Here is a 14,195-nt window from a genome sequence, read left to right on the forward strand (position 1 = left end):
AGTATATAGCTTTAATAAATATTTTAAAGTAATATTAAAGTATTATTAAGTTCCTAATATATTTTATACTAGGGACTTAGGCTAATATTACCTATTTTATATTTATTTTAAGTTATTTTTTTATTAAACCTATAAAAAATATATAGTAGTTATTAAGCACGTGTTTTACTATTTTTAGGGCTTTATAAACTATAAATTAATATTTTTTAAAAATTTTTAACTATTAACTAGTTATACTAATATTAATTAAAATAATAATTTAAAAATATACTATTTTACCTTTAAATATATATTTTATATAGGTTTTATAATTATTAGCTAGTTTTTTAAATATTAGCCTACCATGGCTTTATTTTTTTATAAAGCTAAGTATATAAAAAAAATATAAGTTATTAAAAAGGCTATTTAACTTTATTATTTACTAAAAAAGTTTATAAATACTTAAAAGGTAAATTTTATTATTATTATAATTTATAAAAATAATAAAGGTGCTATAGTACTAGCTAGTAATCCCTAGTTTTATATTTAAAATAAGTATATTAATATTTAGCACTATTTTATTTAAAAAAAAGGCTAAAAATATTATTAATATTTAATTTATTTTTATTAAAAAATAAATAATAAATAGCTTTACTAAGCCACTAGGGCCTAAGGTATTTAAATACTTTAAAGCCTTATTAAAAAAAAATTTTTAACTTATATAAGTAGGTTTTTTAGTAATTTTTATACTAAAATTAGCCTTTTTTATACTAAATTTATAATAACTTATATATTATAAAACTATATTTAATTATTTTTATTTCTAGCTTATTATTATTTTATTTTTATTTTTAGGGATTAACCTTATAATAAAGGTAATATAATATTACATTATTTTAAAACCTTATTTTAGTTTTATATAATACCTTAATTATAATACTAAAAGTTAATATATTTTTAATTTATTTTAATAAAATTCTTGGTGCTTTTTATATTTACTTACAAAAAATTTTATTTTTAAATATTAAAATATAGGCTTACTAGCATAACTAGCTTATTAACTACCTTAATTAAAATTTTTATTTAATATTTTTTTAAGTTTTAAAGCATGGTTATACCACATGGTTAATAGCCTTTAAAACCTTAAAACTTTTTTAAATTTAGTAATTAAATAATATTATTAGCTTTTAGTACATGTAGGCTATTATAATAATCTTATTTTTTAATAAAAAAAATATTATTATTTAAAATTATAATTTTTATTATAATCCCACTGGCCTATACCCTAAAAATTTTATATTTAAAACTTAATTATACTTACTATAGCTACTAGGCTAATACTATACCCTTTAAAATATATAATATTATACTAGCATTAAATTTTCTAAAAAAAATTAATACTTAAAATATATATTTTAATAAATTTAATATATTATTATACTAGGTAATCTACCCTATACTAAAAATTAAAATTCTTAAATAAATTATTATATACTAGTTTATTACTATTAATTAATAAAACTTTTATATAAACTAGGCCTTGTTTTACCCCTAAAATAGCCTTTATATATTTTAATATTTATTATTACTTTTTTAGCTATAAAGGGGCTATATAATTTTAAAAAAAAACTAGTAAATATACTAGCTAGCCCTTAAATTTATAAATTATATAGCTTTTTATTTATTATTTACTTTAATTTTAGGCCACCCGGTGCCTAAAGTTTTTATTAAAAGTTTATTATTTTATATATTTTATTATTATTTACTTATATTTTTAGGAATTATTTTAGCTTATTAATACCTAAAGCTCCTATTAATACTTATTACTTTTATTATTTTAATTATTAATTTTTTAATACTTACTTATAAATTATATTTTTAAAAAAGCCTTTTCCCGGGACTAATAGCCTATAACTTATTAATTTAAAAAAGACTTTTTTTATACTAATAGCTTATAGCTTATTAATTTAGGGAAGTTTTTAGTATAAATAAAAAAAAGTATTAAAAGTAAGTACTTAAGGTTACCAGCGGCCTTAAAGCTTTAATAAAAAAAGGTTTTTTAGCCTAAATAACTATTATAAAACTTTTTATTTATCCCTAAAATATCTAGCTTAGCACACCAAGTAATACAAGAGACTTCTACATATAGTAACTATTCATTCCTTTTAGTAACCTCCTAGCCAGCCCTCGGTATCAGAAATTGAATCCATCCATCATATCTACTACCACAAGCATAGGTTTTATTTCCATAGATTACTTTTGTCTTTCTGTAAATCCAGGTAATGTTTGACTTGCAAGCACGTAGAAGACCGCGGGGCTGGGTATTGTTATTCCTGCTTACTTATTTGTGTAATACCAGAGTGTGCGCACGAGGGAATGACAGCCCCGTCTACTAGGTTTCGACTGATGCTAGAAGAACGACCGACATTATCATAGTATATGCTGGCCTATCTCTATACGAGTAACCCCAACACCAGCAGCATCACAACACCCCCAACCCGGACGGCTAAACCCACAGCCTCCGCAGAATCAACTCGATAAGCGCGTTCTTCTGCCCGAACGTCTCCTCCATACGGTGCAGCTCACTGATCAGATTACTCTGCATCTCCCTCGCCAGGGACTGGCACGCATCCAGTGCCCCCGCGGTCTCCATCGCCTGCAGGATATACTGCTTGACGTGCAGCGGCAGGCCCTCCCCGTCGGTACGATGCTGCATGATTCCCCTGACGACGGCGCTTTCGGGCGTCGACTGCATGAGCGTGTAGATGAGGGGCAGGGAGATCTTGCCCTCGTCCAGGTCCTCGCAGAAGCCCTTCTGGTCGGTGTATTCGGTCGACACGAGGTTCTGGTAGTCGTCGCGGACTTGGAAGTAGCGGCCTAGCTGGGTGACGAAGAAGCCGGCGTTGATGTGGGAGCTGGATGTGGATGGCCACTGTTAGATGCAGGTGCCTAAGGAGGGGTGGGAATAAGTTAGGTAGGCTTGGTTACCTGGGTATGCTGGACTCGGCTTGCATGAGGTGCACGCAGAGGCGGAACATTGCTCCCGTTTCTAGACTGATTTAGCATATCCCCAAGGTAGGTGGAATAGAGAGCCCACTGTTGTCAATCATCATCATGTACTCGTCGACTGATGGGCAGTGGGTGTGGTATTTCCATGCCAGGTCGAGGGCTTGTCCGCAGTGCATGTTCTTGACTTCCCCTGCATTAAGCGTCAGCATGTTCCAGCCATGTTCTCATCAATTACCTAGGTAGACCCACGGATGAATATATCTGTCGCCAATGGGCTCCGCAAGTTCTGCAACTCGGCGAATGCACCAACAAATGTATAGTTGGCCGAGTTGATGGTTTGCGCGGGCCCGAAGAGGATATGGGTGCATGGCTTTCCACGGCGTAGGGTGGAGTTATCTTCGATGTCATCGAGCCTGCTTGCTGTTAGATAGCTGAAACATTGGAACCATTTGTGCGTACATGAGAGACGAGTGGTGGAGCATCCCAATGATCTTCTTGATGGAGGCCAGCGCCGGCCGTGGGACGTGCAGCCACAGATTCAGCGCGTCGATGAACTTGTCTCGGATGTTCTTGGAGGGCAGAGATGCAATGTAGTTGTATGGTGCTAATACCTCCTGCCGATAGATTAGTACTGCAGGAGCAGGATACAGAGACTCGCTCACATCCGTCGGTGCCTGGGCAAATCCGTCATCCACAGGCTCTGGGACATGTCGCTTTTTCGACCCGGACCCGTTGGTGAGGCCATTTGGCTTCTCGCCGTTTCCATTCTGGAGAGGCGTGTGCTGCGTGTGCGTGCCGTTGGGCATGGACTTTGCAGGGACCGCATCGTCACTGCGCCTCCGCAGGTTGCCCTTCTTCACCTCGGCGACGGACGGTCTGTATGTGGCGCCCGTGCTGGTCTTGTAGTGCAGCTCTCCGTCAACAATCGCAATCTCTGGCTGGCTGAGATCATGCTTTCTCGGATACCGCGGGCTGTAGCAGCTCCAGTACTCAGACCCCGATGCCGTCGTCTCGACCGCGCCAAAGTACTTGTAGTACTTTTCTGGGAGAGGCCCCTCCTGCTCCTCCATCTCTTTGATCATGCGCAGGTGGATTCTCTGCTGGATGACGATCTCTTCTCTGACTCGATGCCGTGCCTCCTCCTCGCAGCACCCATGTTCCTGCATCATGATGCAGACGGCATTGACCGGGAGGTTCTTCTCTCCGTTCTCGTAGTATTTGTACACCTCTTTCGGCCAGCTCCAGTAGTCGTTTATGAGGAAGGTCGAGTGGTGGCCCACGTTGATGATTGGGGCGAGCTTCTCCTTTTCGGCTTCTGTGAGCTTGAGGCCCATGCCGAAGCACGCCATGTCTTGAAAGACTCTGGAGCAGGTCAGTCCGTATACTAATTGCAGATAGCCTAATGAGAGTGAGGTCACGTACTCGAGGCCAGAGTTGGCCAGGCGCAGGACCAGATAGTCCGCAAAGGTCTTGCACTCCCCCGTATCAGGCAGGCTGGTCGGCTCGAGGATCCGGCTGTACGTGGCCATCAGGTCGTTGGCCAGCGTGCGGTCGACCTGCATCATCTCGACCATGTAGCTCGCAAACAACCCCTTGGCCTTGATCTTCATCGCCGCCTTCTGGTCCTCGTCGTACATGTTCTTGCCGAAGAAGTCTTGGAGGTTGTCGTTGTACTCTCGTACCTGCGCCGGTCAGCTACGCATCACCCACGAAAAGCCGCAACGCACCTTGTCTTTGCCGGCATCGTCGTAGTAATCTAGGCTTGTTAGTGGCGGCCGATAATACAAGACGTGACATACCATCATTTAGGAAGGTGAGCTCGCAAAAGCGCGTCATCAGCGAGAGCCGATCGTCCAGGCAGTGTGGAATGCAAAGGGCCGTGACGTGAGTCGGTCCGATGTCCGGCAGGTTCGCGATTGTGTGTGTATCCAGTTTGATTCCAAACTCGGCCGTGTACTCCTCGGTCAGTTGGACCGCTTCCTCGACGACGCTCGCGTAGTTCGCATGGATCTCGGTCGGCCATACTGAAACGCCTCCGCCCCGCCGGACGTCCTCTTCAGGGACGACGATCGCTGTGGATGTCATTGGTGTGGATATTTCAATGCTGTGGATTTGCGAGCGCCCTCGGCGGATATATGAGAGGATGACGAGTCTCGCGAGACGACGGTATAGATGCAACAGGTCTCGGAGTGCGGATTCCGGCCAATAACTGGATGCGTCAAAAGCAGGCTGGCGGGCGTTTTGGAGCTGCATGCGCCAGGGGCCAGGGGCCTTATATCCTGAGAGTGTGCTGCTGCTAGCCCCGGCCTGTCCATCCTGGCTTCGAGACAGATCTGCATATGCCCCGTTGTTCCTGCTGCTGGATGGGCAAGATCTGGGAGAAGAGGACAGCGATTGGGCCATCTCAGCAGGTGCGTTTCTCAAGGGTGCAACGGTCACCTTTTGTGCCCCATCGGGACCAAGCCTGGCGCGTACAACCGTTGTACTCCGTCGGGTCCGCAAGGTGGCACTGGCCCATGGTTTGGCTGTGCAGAGTTTCGGCTGAGTCTGGCAGTGCTTTGACGTTCGTGATATATAGAGAACTCGAACCTTGAGAAAGGGGGCAGACATTGACTCGAGTGTTGGCAGCACATGTCTCAGACTCGGGGCCCTTCCCTGTTGGAGCAGGGATGTCGGGCCTGCCACCCCCTATCACCCCCATCAGCCAGCATGGACCTGCCTCTCCTGTGCCTCCCTGCCGCTTCACCGTTGGTCACACTGCCTTGGCCGTCACACCGGCTCCACCGTCTTGGATCAGAGAGGTGCTCGTCGAGCCGTGGCAACCAAGACGCGCCTGGCCTTGCCCCTGAGCCACCGCCGTTTTCGTGCATACAGCAGCATGAACAGTAGGGTGATTGAATCCAGTCCACTCTAGATTGCCACCCATTCCGGGCCTGTGCAATGCTTGTCGTCGATGTCGGACATTGCCCTCGCACTCGGGCTCCGGGCATACTCGCACAATCACTCTGCTCGGGCAGATATTGCAACATCAGATGAGCCTGGTGGGCAGAGCACGGGGGCCAGGCATAGAATAACGCCGAGTCAGCCTTCTTGCCTTCTCTAGGCCCTCCAGCCATGACCCTGTGTTTTCCATCATCCATTTGCAAGTGCAGCCATCACAGCCATGGGCGCCGGCTTCCATCTTTCCTCATTAGGCCTTGACAATATCACCCCATTGACAGTCTTGTTCTCTCTCTTTACTTTGGTAGCCGTCAACTTTCTCTACCAAATCATTTACTACAGATACTTCCACCCCCTCCGCCACTACCCCGGTCCTTTCTGGGCCGGCGTCACCAGAATCTGGTCGGCATGGCACCACTTCCGCAGCACCGAATGTGAGGTCTTATGGCAGGCAGTGAAGAAATACGGTCCTCCCCCTTACCTCCGCGCAGAAACAGACCTAACACCCACGCAGGACCCGTGGTGCGCGTCTCCCCAACAATGCTCCTGCTAGCAGAAAGCGCCATCATCCCGACCGTCTACCACCGCCGCTCCACCAAGGGCCGCTGGTTCCCCGAGGAAATGTACAAGCGGCCCGGCATCCTCATGGTGCGAGATCCCTTCCAACACGCCGCCCATCGCCGTCTGGTAGCAAACACATACTCGCTATCCAACATGCAACGGATGGAAGGCTTGGTCGAACGAAACATCACCAAGTGGATGAACAAGCTGGACACGGACTTCGTCGAGCCCAAGAAGCCGCTGGACTTCGCAGTCTGGGGCACCTTCCTGTCGTACGACACCATCACCGACGTCGGGTTCCGCACGCCCCTGGGCTTCGTGGACACCGGCACAGACGTCGACAACCTGATCCGCATCTTCCAGGCCGGGATGAGACTGCTCGGCGCGGTGGGGAGGGTCTACACGATATTCGACGTCCTCACGCATCCGCGCCTGAAGAGGTATTTCCAGGTGTCACCAGAGCAGAACATCTGGTTCGGGGGCGTCATGAAGCGCGCCAGACAGGTCCTGGCCGACCGCACCAAAGCCCTAGAAGAAGGGCGCGTCGTCAAGCCCGAGAAGGGCAACGACGATTACGACTTCCTGCAAGCGTAAGAGTGGACCCCAGCATCTATTCCAAACAGGGTACCGTATCCAGCTGACCCCCGTCCCACCTATGTAGATTCATGGACACCCGCACCCCCGAAGGGCACGTCCTCGACGCCGAAACCATCCAGTCCGAGATCTTCGTCATCCTGGGCGCAGGCTCCGACGGCTTCGGCAGCTCCAGCTCAGCGCTCTTCGCCGAGATCCTCTCGCGGCCGACCACATACACCCGAGTGGTGGAGGAGCTGAGAACAGCCGTGCAGAGCAGCCAAATCACCCACCCCATCCCAACCTACACGGAAGTCGCAAAGAGCCTCCCCTTCTTCTGCGCCTGCATCCGCGAAGCCATGCGTCTGCACCCGCTCGCATCAACGCTGCTCCCGCGCGTCCTAACACCCCTGGACCCCGAAATCGTCATCAACGGCCGCAGGATCCCAACTGGCATCGAGCTAGCAGCGAACCCGTGGATCTCGCACAGGGACAAAGCCGTCTACGGTCCTGACGCGGAGGAGTTCAAGCCTGAGCGGTGGCTGGCTGACCCGACCAAGGCGAAGGAGCTGGAGAAGTATAATCTGATCTGGGGCACGGGGAGCAGGGTCTGTCTGGGCAAGCACTTTGCCATGATGATGCTGTATAAGGCGCCGGTTGCGGTGGGTCGTTCTGTACCCAGGTAGCTGATATTGTGGCTAGTTGATGCTGACATTGGTTTAGCTACTCATGGCCTACGACGTTAGGCTGTGCAGGGAGACGCCGCAGACGCCGAAGCCCTGGTCGCGAATGAATGGGCCCGCGCGGCTCTGGCATGATGTCTGGATTAACCTGACGAAGCGCGAGCCTTGGGTTGGAGGACGAGAGGAACAAACTAAGGACACAGAGGGGATGGGGAACGATGCTGCTGCTGCTGCTGTAGAGTCTACGTAAAATGTTGATGCTATCTGAGCACTTTCCAGACACTGCCCAGCCCTATCCCGATTGCATCATTTCTCCCAACATTCGACGCATACTATCATTTCCTTACCGAATAGAAAATATCAATGGACTGTTGCTTCAATGAAAGACTCTCACCGTCGCCATTCCTGTAAGGATAACAGTGCCAGCCTGTATGCAGCTGGACAAGGCCGAGGTGGCTTAGGGCTAAGGGCTGCAAAAGCCAAGTTACGGCACCAATCATGCCTCGCGTACTCACCGCACCCGCTGCATGAGCTGAAGGTCGTACATCCTGGCCTCCTCATCCGCAGACTATCTTCCGTCTCTGTCTCTGTCAGAAGGCAGAGCTGAGCGGAGCCTTGGCAGCAAGTTCATGGGGAACGGCACGGGGTATTCTGAAGCCCTAAGCCCTAAGCACAGGTCGGCCTTGGCCGTAAAGGCTGGCACTGTCCTGGGATTCACAAATACTGGAGAAGCCCATTCCAAGGGAAAGAGCAACACATAATACCAACAGAAACCAGTATAGATCGGATCAAAAATGACCATCTCCTAATCCATCAGCCAGCCGTGCCTAATCCTCCCGATGATCCAGCCCCGTCAACCTATCAACCTCAACACTATACTTCGCAAACGGACTCCGCTCACTCATTCGTCTGCCAACCTTATAAAACACAAACGGAACACCGCAGAACACCGTACCCACAGCAGCAACCACATACCCGGGAACAACACTGCGCCCTTGTGTAAAAAGAGCGTGTCCAATCAGCGGCGCAATTCCAGCAACAACAGCCCTAACGAAAGCAAGGCCTGCAAAGGCGGATGCTGCATACACAGTATATGTATCTGTTAGATACCCGCTAAGCGTGTACGCAATCTCGTTCACGCCAAACCCGATGGGGATCAGGGCTGCTGTTGGAAGGAGGGGATGCGCGCTGCTGCGGGCCGGCGGGGTCGTGGCGTAGAACCACCAGAGACCGGCAGCGAGCGCGATAGTGCCGTACGTGAAGCCGAAGATTTTATCTTCGGGCTCGATACGGATCTTTCTCTCGCGCTTTGCTCGCAGCGTCTTGACTTCCCAGATATGCGGGACGGCGTCGAGGAGGACGCCGATGATGAGGGCGAGGAACGGCCATGATGCTTCTGTGCGAGAAAGCCCTAGCTCGGTGAATGCGGCTGTTAGAGACTCGGTAAACAGGTAGATGATGCCCCAGGACACAGCGCTAATGCTGGAAATGATGATCAGGACGGGCTCCGTGACCATCATGACGGTGGATCGAACGAGGACGATTTCGACGAAGACCCGGAAAGTTGGAAACGGGTCTGGTGTGTGGTACATCAGCTCTGCTGCTGGATATCGGGTTCGTAGAATGGCGATCTTCTGCGCGAGTAGTTTGCTCGGACGGCTTTCTCGGATCCCCAGCAAGAGCACGTTGCCGGCTGCGGTTCCAATTGCCGCGCTGTAGAAGATCCAGCGCCTATTTATTGTTAGATTGTCCATGCTTTGACCGGGTTTACTCACCAGCTAGAGGCCTCGATAATGCACGAAGCATACACAGGCCCAAAGGCCAACCCCGCCGTTGCGGCGGCGTTCCAGAGCAGGACAATCCAGACCCGGCGTTCGGTGTTGAACTGGTCTTCCACTGTCCCACTAACGACGACAGAGGGTACAGCTGACGCCAGGCCGGAGAAGAACCTGCCCACAAACACAGCGCTGATATGCGGGGCAATCCCCACAACGAGACAGGAGACGCTGAACAAGGCGCACGACAGGAGGTAGGGCATGCGGCGGCCAAAGAGGTCCGATGAAGGGGGGATGACAAGACCACCAACTGCTTGGCCTAGCTGATACCTGAATGCAATTGGATCAATTTCTCCGCAAGTAGGCGAGGTACCATGCTCACATCAGACTGAACGCCACCAGGAGGGTCATCTTGCTGACCCCAAAGTCGTGCAGCGCGAGCTCAGCCGCAGCGGCCTGTAAGCATTAGCTTTCTCCATCGCCACCAAGAATGGAACTCACGCCTGTCGTGCTGATTACTGTACTAGATATGGTCAGCCAAGCGTCGTGTCACAGAGGGTGCACTCACGTATAGAATTCCACAAAGAGCACTAGCGATGTATCATAGCTCTTCCTCATGGTTGACCAGTTCCGTGGATGATCTTTGCTGTCCCTCTTCCATCGGATATATCCAGACTCGGCGTCCGTCTCCAGGCCATAGTGACTGAGCTGTTCATCTGTAAAAGCATTGCCGTCAAGGCCGTCGGATGTAGCGGAGACGGTCCCCTCTTGACGCCCTAAAGCGATACATTGCGACTCAGATAGATTCTTCAAGTGCGAAACTTGTACTCACAGATCAGGGCTTTTACGCAGGATATAAGCCAAGCGGAATGGCGGCAAAAGAGGGCGCAATGAGTTGCTTGCATTGTCACTGCATCGACATTGCCAACCGGACTAGACACTGCATGAACCATGATAGCGATAAGCAAATAAGACACCAATCTTTGGCCACTGGATCAGGATCCTGCTGCAGAACCGCCCGAGGTAAAGGAAAGGAAGCCCTCAGAGCAATGATTGCATACTCAAAATCCCGAAGGTTGGACGATCTGCTGCGGTCATCCTGGTCCTGCGGCATTCTCCCCGTAAGCCAGGCTTATTCTCAGCCTTTATAGTTCATTAGACTCTCAAACGCAGGGCATTCTGACTAACAACGGCTGACGGGATGCCTGATTTAGATTGATTCATGCTGCACTCGGGATTCCGAGTCATTACAAACTGCTGCGCCAGAGGCCCAGACATGGACGGCGACCCCCACGTAGGCGAGGCTGCGGTGGAATTGAATCGACCAAAGCCAGGAGCCCCTGCGCACTGACGGGATCTAATATCTCGATTGGCTGCGCCATGGCACAAGGCCTGCAAGGGATCCTTGGCAGGTGAGAAGCTGAACCATCCGTAAGCTGACTGATCTTGGCCGCTCGAGCACGCACTCGCAGCTCCCTCTGAATTCAGGTTAGCCTGGACGGCAGCAAAACAAATATAGATGCGGTTCCTTTTGCAATCTTGTGACATGGCGAACGAAAAGTGAAGAGCTTCAACCCCCATAGTTCCTTGTCTACAGTGACCCAGGACGGATAAATTAGGAGGAATTGCAGCTTGTAGGGTGCTTTAAAGCCCATCGATCCATATCGAAACATCGAGCTTCAGAGAATGATCCTCACCTTGGAAAACGCTCTTCAGACGGATATGCAAGACATGGCATGGGGGACAGCGCATCGCGCAGAGGCGGATTTCCGGAGTAAGCATCGCCCAGGCTCACTTGCAAGCAGTCACTGATCGTGCAGGCGATGTTATTACGACGCCCTCCACCGGTATGCTTGCGGCCATGGCGGGTGCAAGCCTTGGAGACGATGTCTTCCAAGAGGATGAGACGACAAACGAGTTCCAGTCTCTCCTGTCTTCTCAATGTGGTGTTGAAGCAGGGGCGTTTGTCATTTCAGGGACGATGGCGAATCAGTTGGCCATTCGGACTCTGTTGACGCAGCCTCCTTGTGGTGTGCTTGTCGACGCCCGAGCCCATGTCGTCCATTTCGAAGGAGGTGGACTCGGCATGAGTGGCGCGTCTATCCAAACGGTTCGGCCGTCAAACGGGCGGTTCATGGTGCTGGAAGACGTAGTCTCTCGCGCTCTCGTCACCGATGATGTCCACAAGTGTCCAACGAAAGTCATCAGTATCGAGAACACCGCAGGTGGGAGTGTCGTCCCAGTCGACGAACTGCGCCGCATCAGCCAGTGGGCTCATGATAATGACATCAAAGTCCACATGGACGGCGCTCGACTCTGGGAAGCGGTCGCGGCCGGAGGAGGGAGTCTGCCAGACTACTGCAGGCTCTGCGACCTGGTCTCTGTCGACTTCAGCAAGAACCTCGGTGCCCCCATGGGCGCAATGGTGCTTGGTTCTGCCCGGCTTATAACGCAGCTCCGTCGGATCCGTAAGAGCCTCGGCGGCGCAATGCGACAGTCGGGGCCATTAGCAGCAGCAGCTCAGTTTGCGGTACTGGAGCAGTTTGGTGTTGGCCCTTGGGGAAGTCGAGACAAGCTGCGTTCAGTCCATGAGCTGGCGAAGCAAGTCGGGCAGCTGTGGGTCGACCTGGGAGGAGAGCTGTTGCGAGAGGTCGAAACCAACCAAGTGTGGGTTGATCTGGGACGTGCAGGGATGACGATTGAGCGATGGAACGAGCTCGGGAGGAAGCATGGCATCAAGCTGGATGGGAAGCGGATCGTCTTGCATCACCAGACCTCGGGCGATGCGGTCGCGAAGCTCGGCCTTGTGTTCAGCGAAGCGCTCAGAGTGCGCGCCAGTTTGTAAACGTCAACTGTGGAAAATTCGTCCGCTCGTACAGCTTTTGTCAGGATTACCAAGAAAGGAAGGAAGCGCCGCGGCAGGGCCACAGCAGACTGAGTCAGACTGCAGGTGAGTTGCAGTGCATGATGATAGGGAGGCAGATGGACTGGAGATGTGGACTGGAGATGGTGAAAGAGGAAGGGAAAGTGGGGGATCGACTGCAGAATGAGAGGGAGGAAGTTCCCCCGCACTAGAAAATCACCCGATTAGGAAAGAGGCGCCGTTCGCTGGAAAGACATTTTTCAACATGAAGTATAAGCCCGCATAGAAAATGGACATAAATAGTAGAAGCATTCCCTTGCTCAGACCATCAGCTCACACCCAAAATCGCCTCTACAATCGCCTTACACTCATCAGCATGCCCCTCAACATCGCAGTCATCGGCCTCGGCCGCATGGTACCACCCCATCCTCCCTCTCCTCCAGTCCACTAACACCAACCAGGGCAAACGCCACGTCCACACCCTGCTCTACCGCGTGCCCCGCGCCAAAGTCGTCGCCGTCTGCACCACCGACCCCCACGAGATCGAATGGGCGCAGCACAACCCCGAATACACTGAATTCGGCATCGCCATCTACGACGACTACGACAAGCTGCTGTCCTCGCAGTCAAACCTGCAAGCCGTCTGGGTGTCCACCAGCACAGACGTGCACGCCATGCAGACGCTCAAGGCCATTGAAAAGGGGCTGCACGTGCTATGCGAGAAGCCACTGAGCACCGATCTCACAGAGGTGCGCCCAAGTCACCTTCACCGGAAAGACACCCTGAATAGCTAAGATATATCTAACGGACGTGGCGCAGGCGCAATCCGTCGTCACGGCAGCAAACGCGCACCCAGAACTCAAGATAATGGCGGGTTTCTCCCGCCGCTTCGACGCCTCGTACCGCGACGCCGCAGTCAAGATCCAACGCGGCGCAATCGGGACGCCCTTCCTCGTCCGCTCGAACACCTGCGACCTCAAAGACACAAGCGGGTTCTTCGTGCGCTACGCCTCCCGCAACGGGGGCATCTTCGTCGACTGCGCAATCCACGACATCGACCTGACGCTGTGGTACCTGGACAACCCGGTCCCGAAAGCGTGCTGGGCGGTCGGTAGTCTGCAGGCGCACCCTGAGCTCGCGGCGGCCGGGGACGTCGACAACGCGGTTGGGATGGTGCAGTTCTGGGGCGGCAAGATGGCGTACTTTTATTGCTCGCGGACGCAGGCGCATGGGCATGATGTGCTCACGGAGATCACGGGGACGGAGGGCAAGGTTATGGTTAATGTTATTCCGCGGGCGAATGCTGTTGTGCTTGCGGATAAGGGCGGGTTGAGGCATGAGGTGCAGGCGGAGTATTGGCAGCGGTTTGAGGAGGCGTTTGCGGTGGAGGCGAATGAGTTTGTGGATGCGGTGCTTGGGGATAGGAGGGTTCCGGTGAGCTTGGAGACCGGGTTGGTGGTTATGAAGATTGGGCGGGCGTTGCAGGATGCCTTGCTTAGTGGGGAGGTGGTCAGGTTTGATGAGGGGGGGGAGAGGCTGAATTAGTTTAGAGTCTTTGGATTGTGATCTGAGGTTGGAGAGTACGACTGGAGAATGTTGATGGAGAATTTAGCTTTTATTGTTGGATTGAAATGCAGACACACATAAATCGAGGCGCCCGTTGCCGAAGACGTGGAAAGTATCCAGAGGGTAAACGATCAAGAAGCTCAGATGCTCTAGAGATCAAGCTCGTCTCTCGGGTGGTTATTCCGCCCAGATATTGAACTAACATTAGGAACTTATACAGCGATTATCCGAGGACAAATGTATAAG

General features: G+C 50.2%; 5 protein-coding genes across 5 annotated transcripts; 3 read left to right on the plus strand and 2 right to left on the minus strand.

Moving 5' to 3' along the window:
- Positions 1 to 2,485: 2,485 nt before the first annotated feature.
- DSM5745_09501 (bifunctional terpene synthase/polyprenyl synthetase family protein) lies at positions 2,486 to 5,391 on the minus strand (the record flags this gene model as incomplete). The annotated part of the gene is made up of 8 exons (XM_026751517.1): positions 2,486 to 2,894; positions 2,968 to 3,028; positions 3,077 to 3,178; positions 3,238 to 3,401; positions 3,448 to 4,350; positions 4,411 to 4,670; positions 4,716 to 4,744; positions 4,788 to 5,391. The coding sequence occupies 8 exons, from the start codon at positions 5,389 to 5,391 to the stop codon at positions 2,486 to 2,488; spliced, it is 2,532 nt and encodes an 843-aa protein (XP_026599865.1).
- Positions 5,392 to 6,642: 1,251 nt separating this feature from the next.
- On the plus strand, positions 6,643 to 7,995 carry DSM5745_09502 (uncharacterized protein; the record flags this gene model as incomplete). The annotated part of the gene is made up of 3 exons (XM_026751518.1): positions 6,643 to 7,079; positions 7,151 to 7,724; positions 7,786 to 7,995. 3 exons carry the CDS (start codon positions 6,643 to 6,645, stop codon positions 7,993 to 7,995), a joined length of 1,221 nt encoding a protein of 406 aa, XP_026599866.1.
- A 577-nt stretch (positions 7,996 to 8,572) lies between these two features.
- DSM5745_09503 (uncharacterized protein) lies at positions 8,573 to 10,138 on the minus strand (the record flags this gene model as incomplete). Its single annotated transcript, XM_026751519.1, has 5 exons — positions 8,573 to 9,476; positions 9,521 to 9,850; positions 9,903 to 9,976; positions 10,022 to 10,043; positions 10,089 to 10,138. The coding sequence occupies 5 exons, from the start codon at positions 10,136 to 10,138 to the stop codon at positions 8,573 to 8,575; spliced, it is 1,380 nt and encodes a 459-aa protein (XP_026599867.1).
- Positions 10,139 to 11,251: 1,113 nt separating this feature from the next.
- DSM5745_09504 (uncharacterized protein) lies at positions 11,252 to 12,365 on the plus strand (the record flags this gene model as incomplete). The annotated part of the gene is made up of 2 exons (XM_026751520.1): positions 11,252 to 11,294; positions 11,341 to 12,365. 2 exons carry the CDS (start codon positions 11,252 to 11,254, stop codon positions 12,363 to 12,365), a joined length of 1,068 nt encoding a protein of 355 aa, XP_026599868.1.
- Positions 12,366 to 12,759: 394 nt separating this feature from the next.
- On the plus strand, positions 12,760 to 13,928 carry DSM5745_09505 (Gfo/Idh/MocA family protein; the record flags this gene model as incomplete). Its single annotated transcript, XM_026751521.1, has 3 exons — positions 12,760 to 12,798; positions 12,845 to 13,132; positions 13,203 to 13,928. The coding sequence occupies 3 exons, from the start codon at positions 12,760 to 12,762 to the stop codon at positions 13,926 to 13,928; spliced, it is 1,053 nt and encodes a 350-aa protein (XP_026599869.1).
- Positions 13,929 to 14,195: the final 267 nt, after the last annotated feature.

The sequence above is a fragment of the Aspergillus mulundensis genome, assembly GCF_003369625.1.
Source record: "Aspergillus mulundensis strain DSM 5745 chromosome Unknown scaffold_12, whole genome shotgun sequence".
NCBI classification, from domain to species: Eukaryota; Fungi; Ascomycota; class Eurotiomycetes; order Eurotiales; family Aspergillaceae; genus Aspergillus; species Aspergillus mulundensis.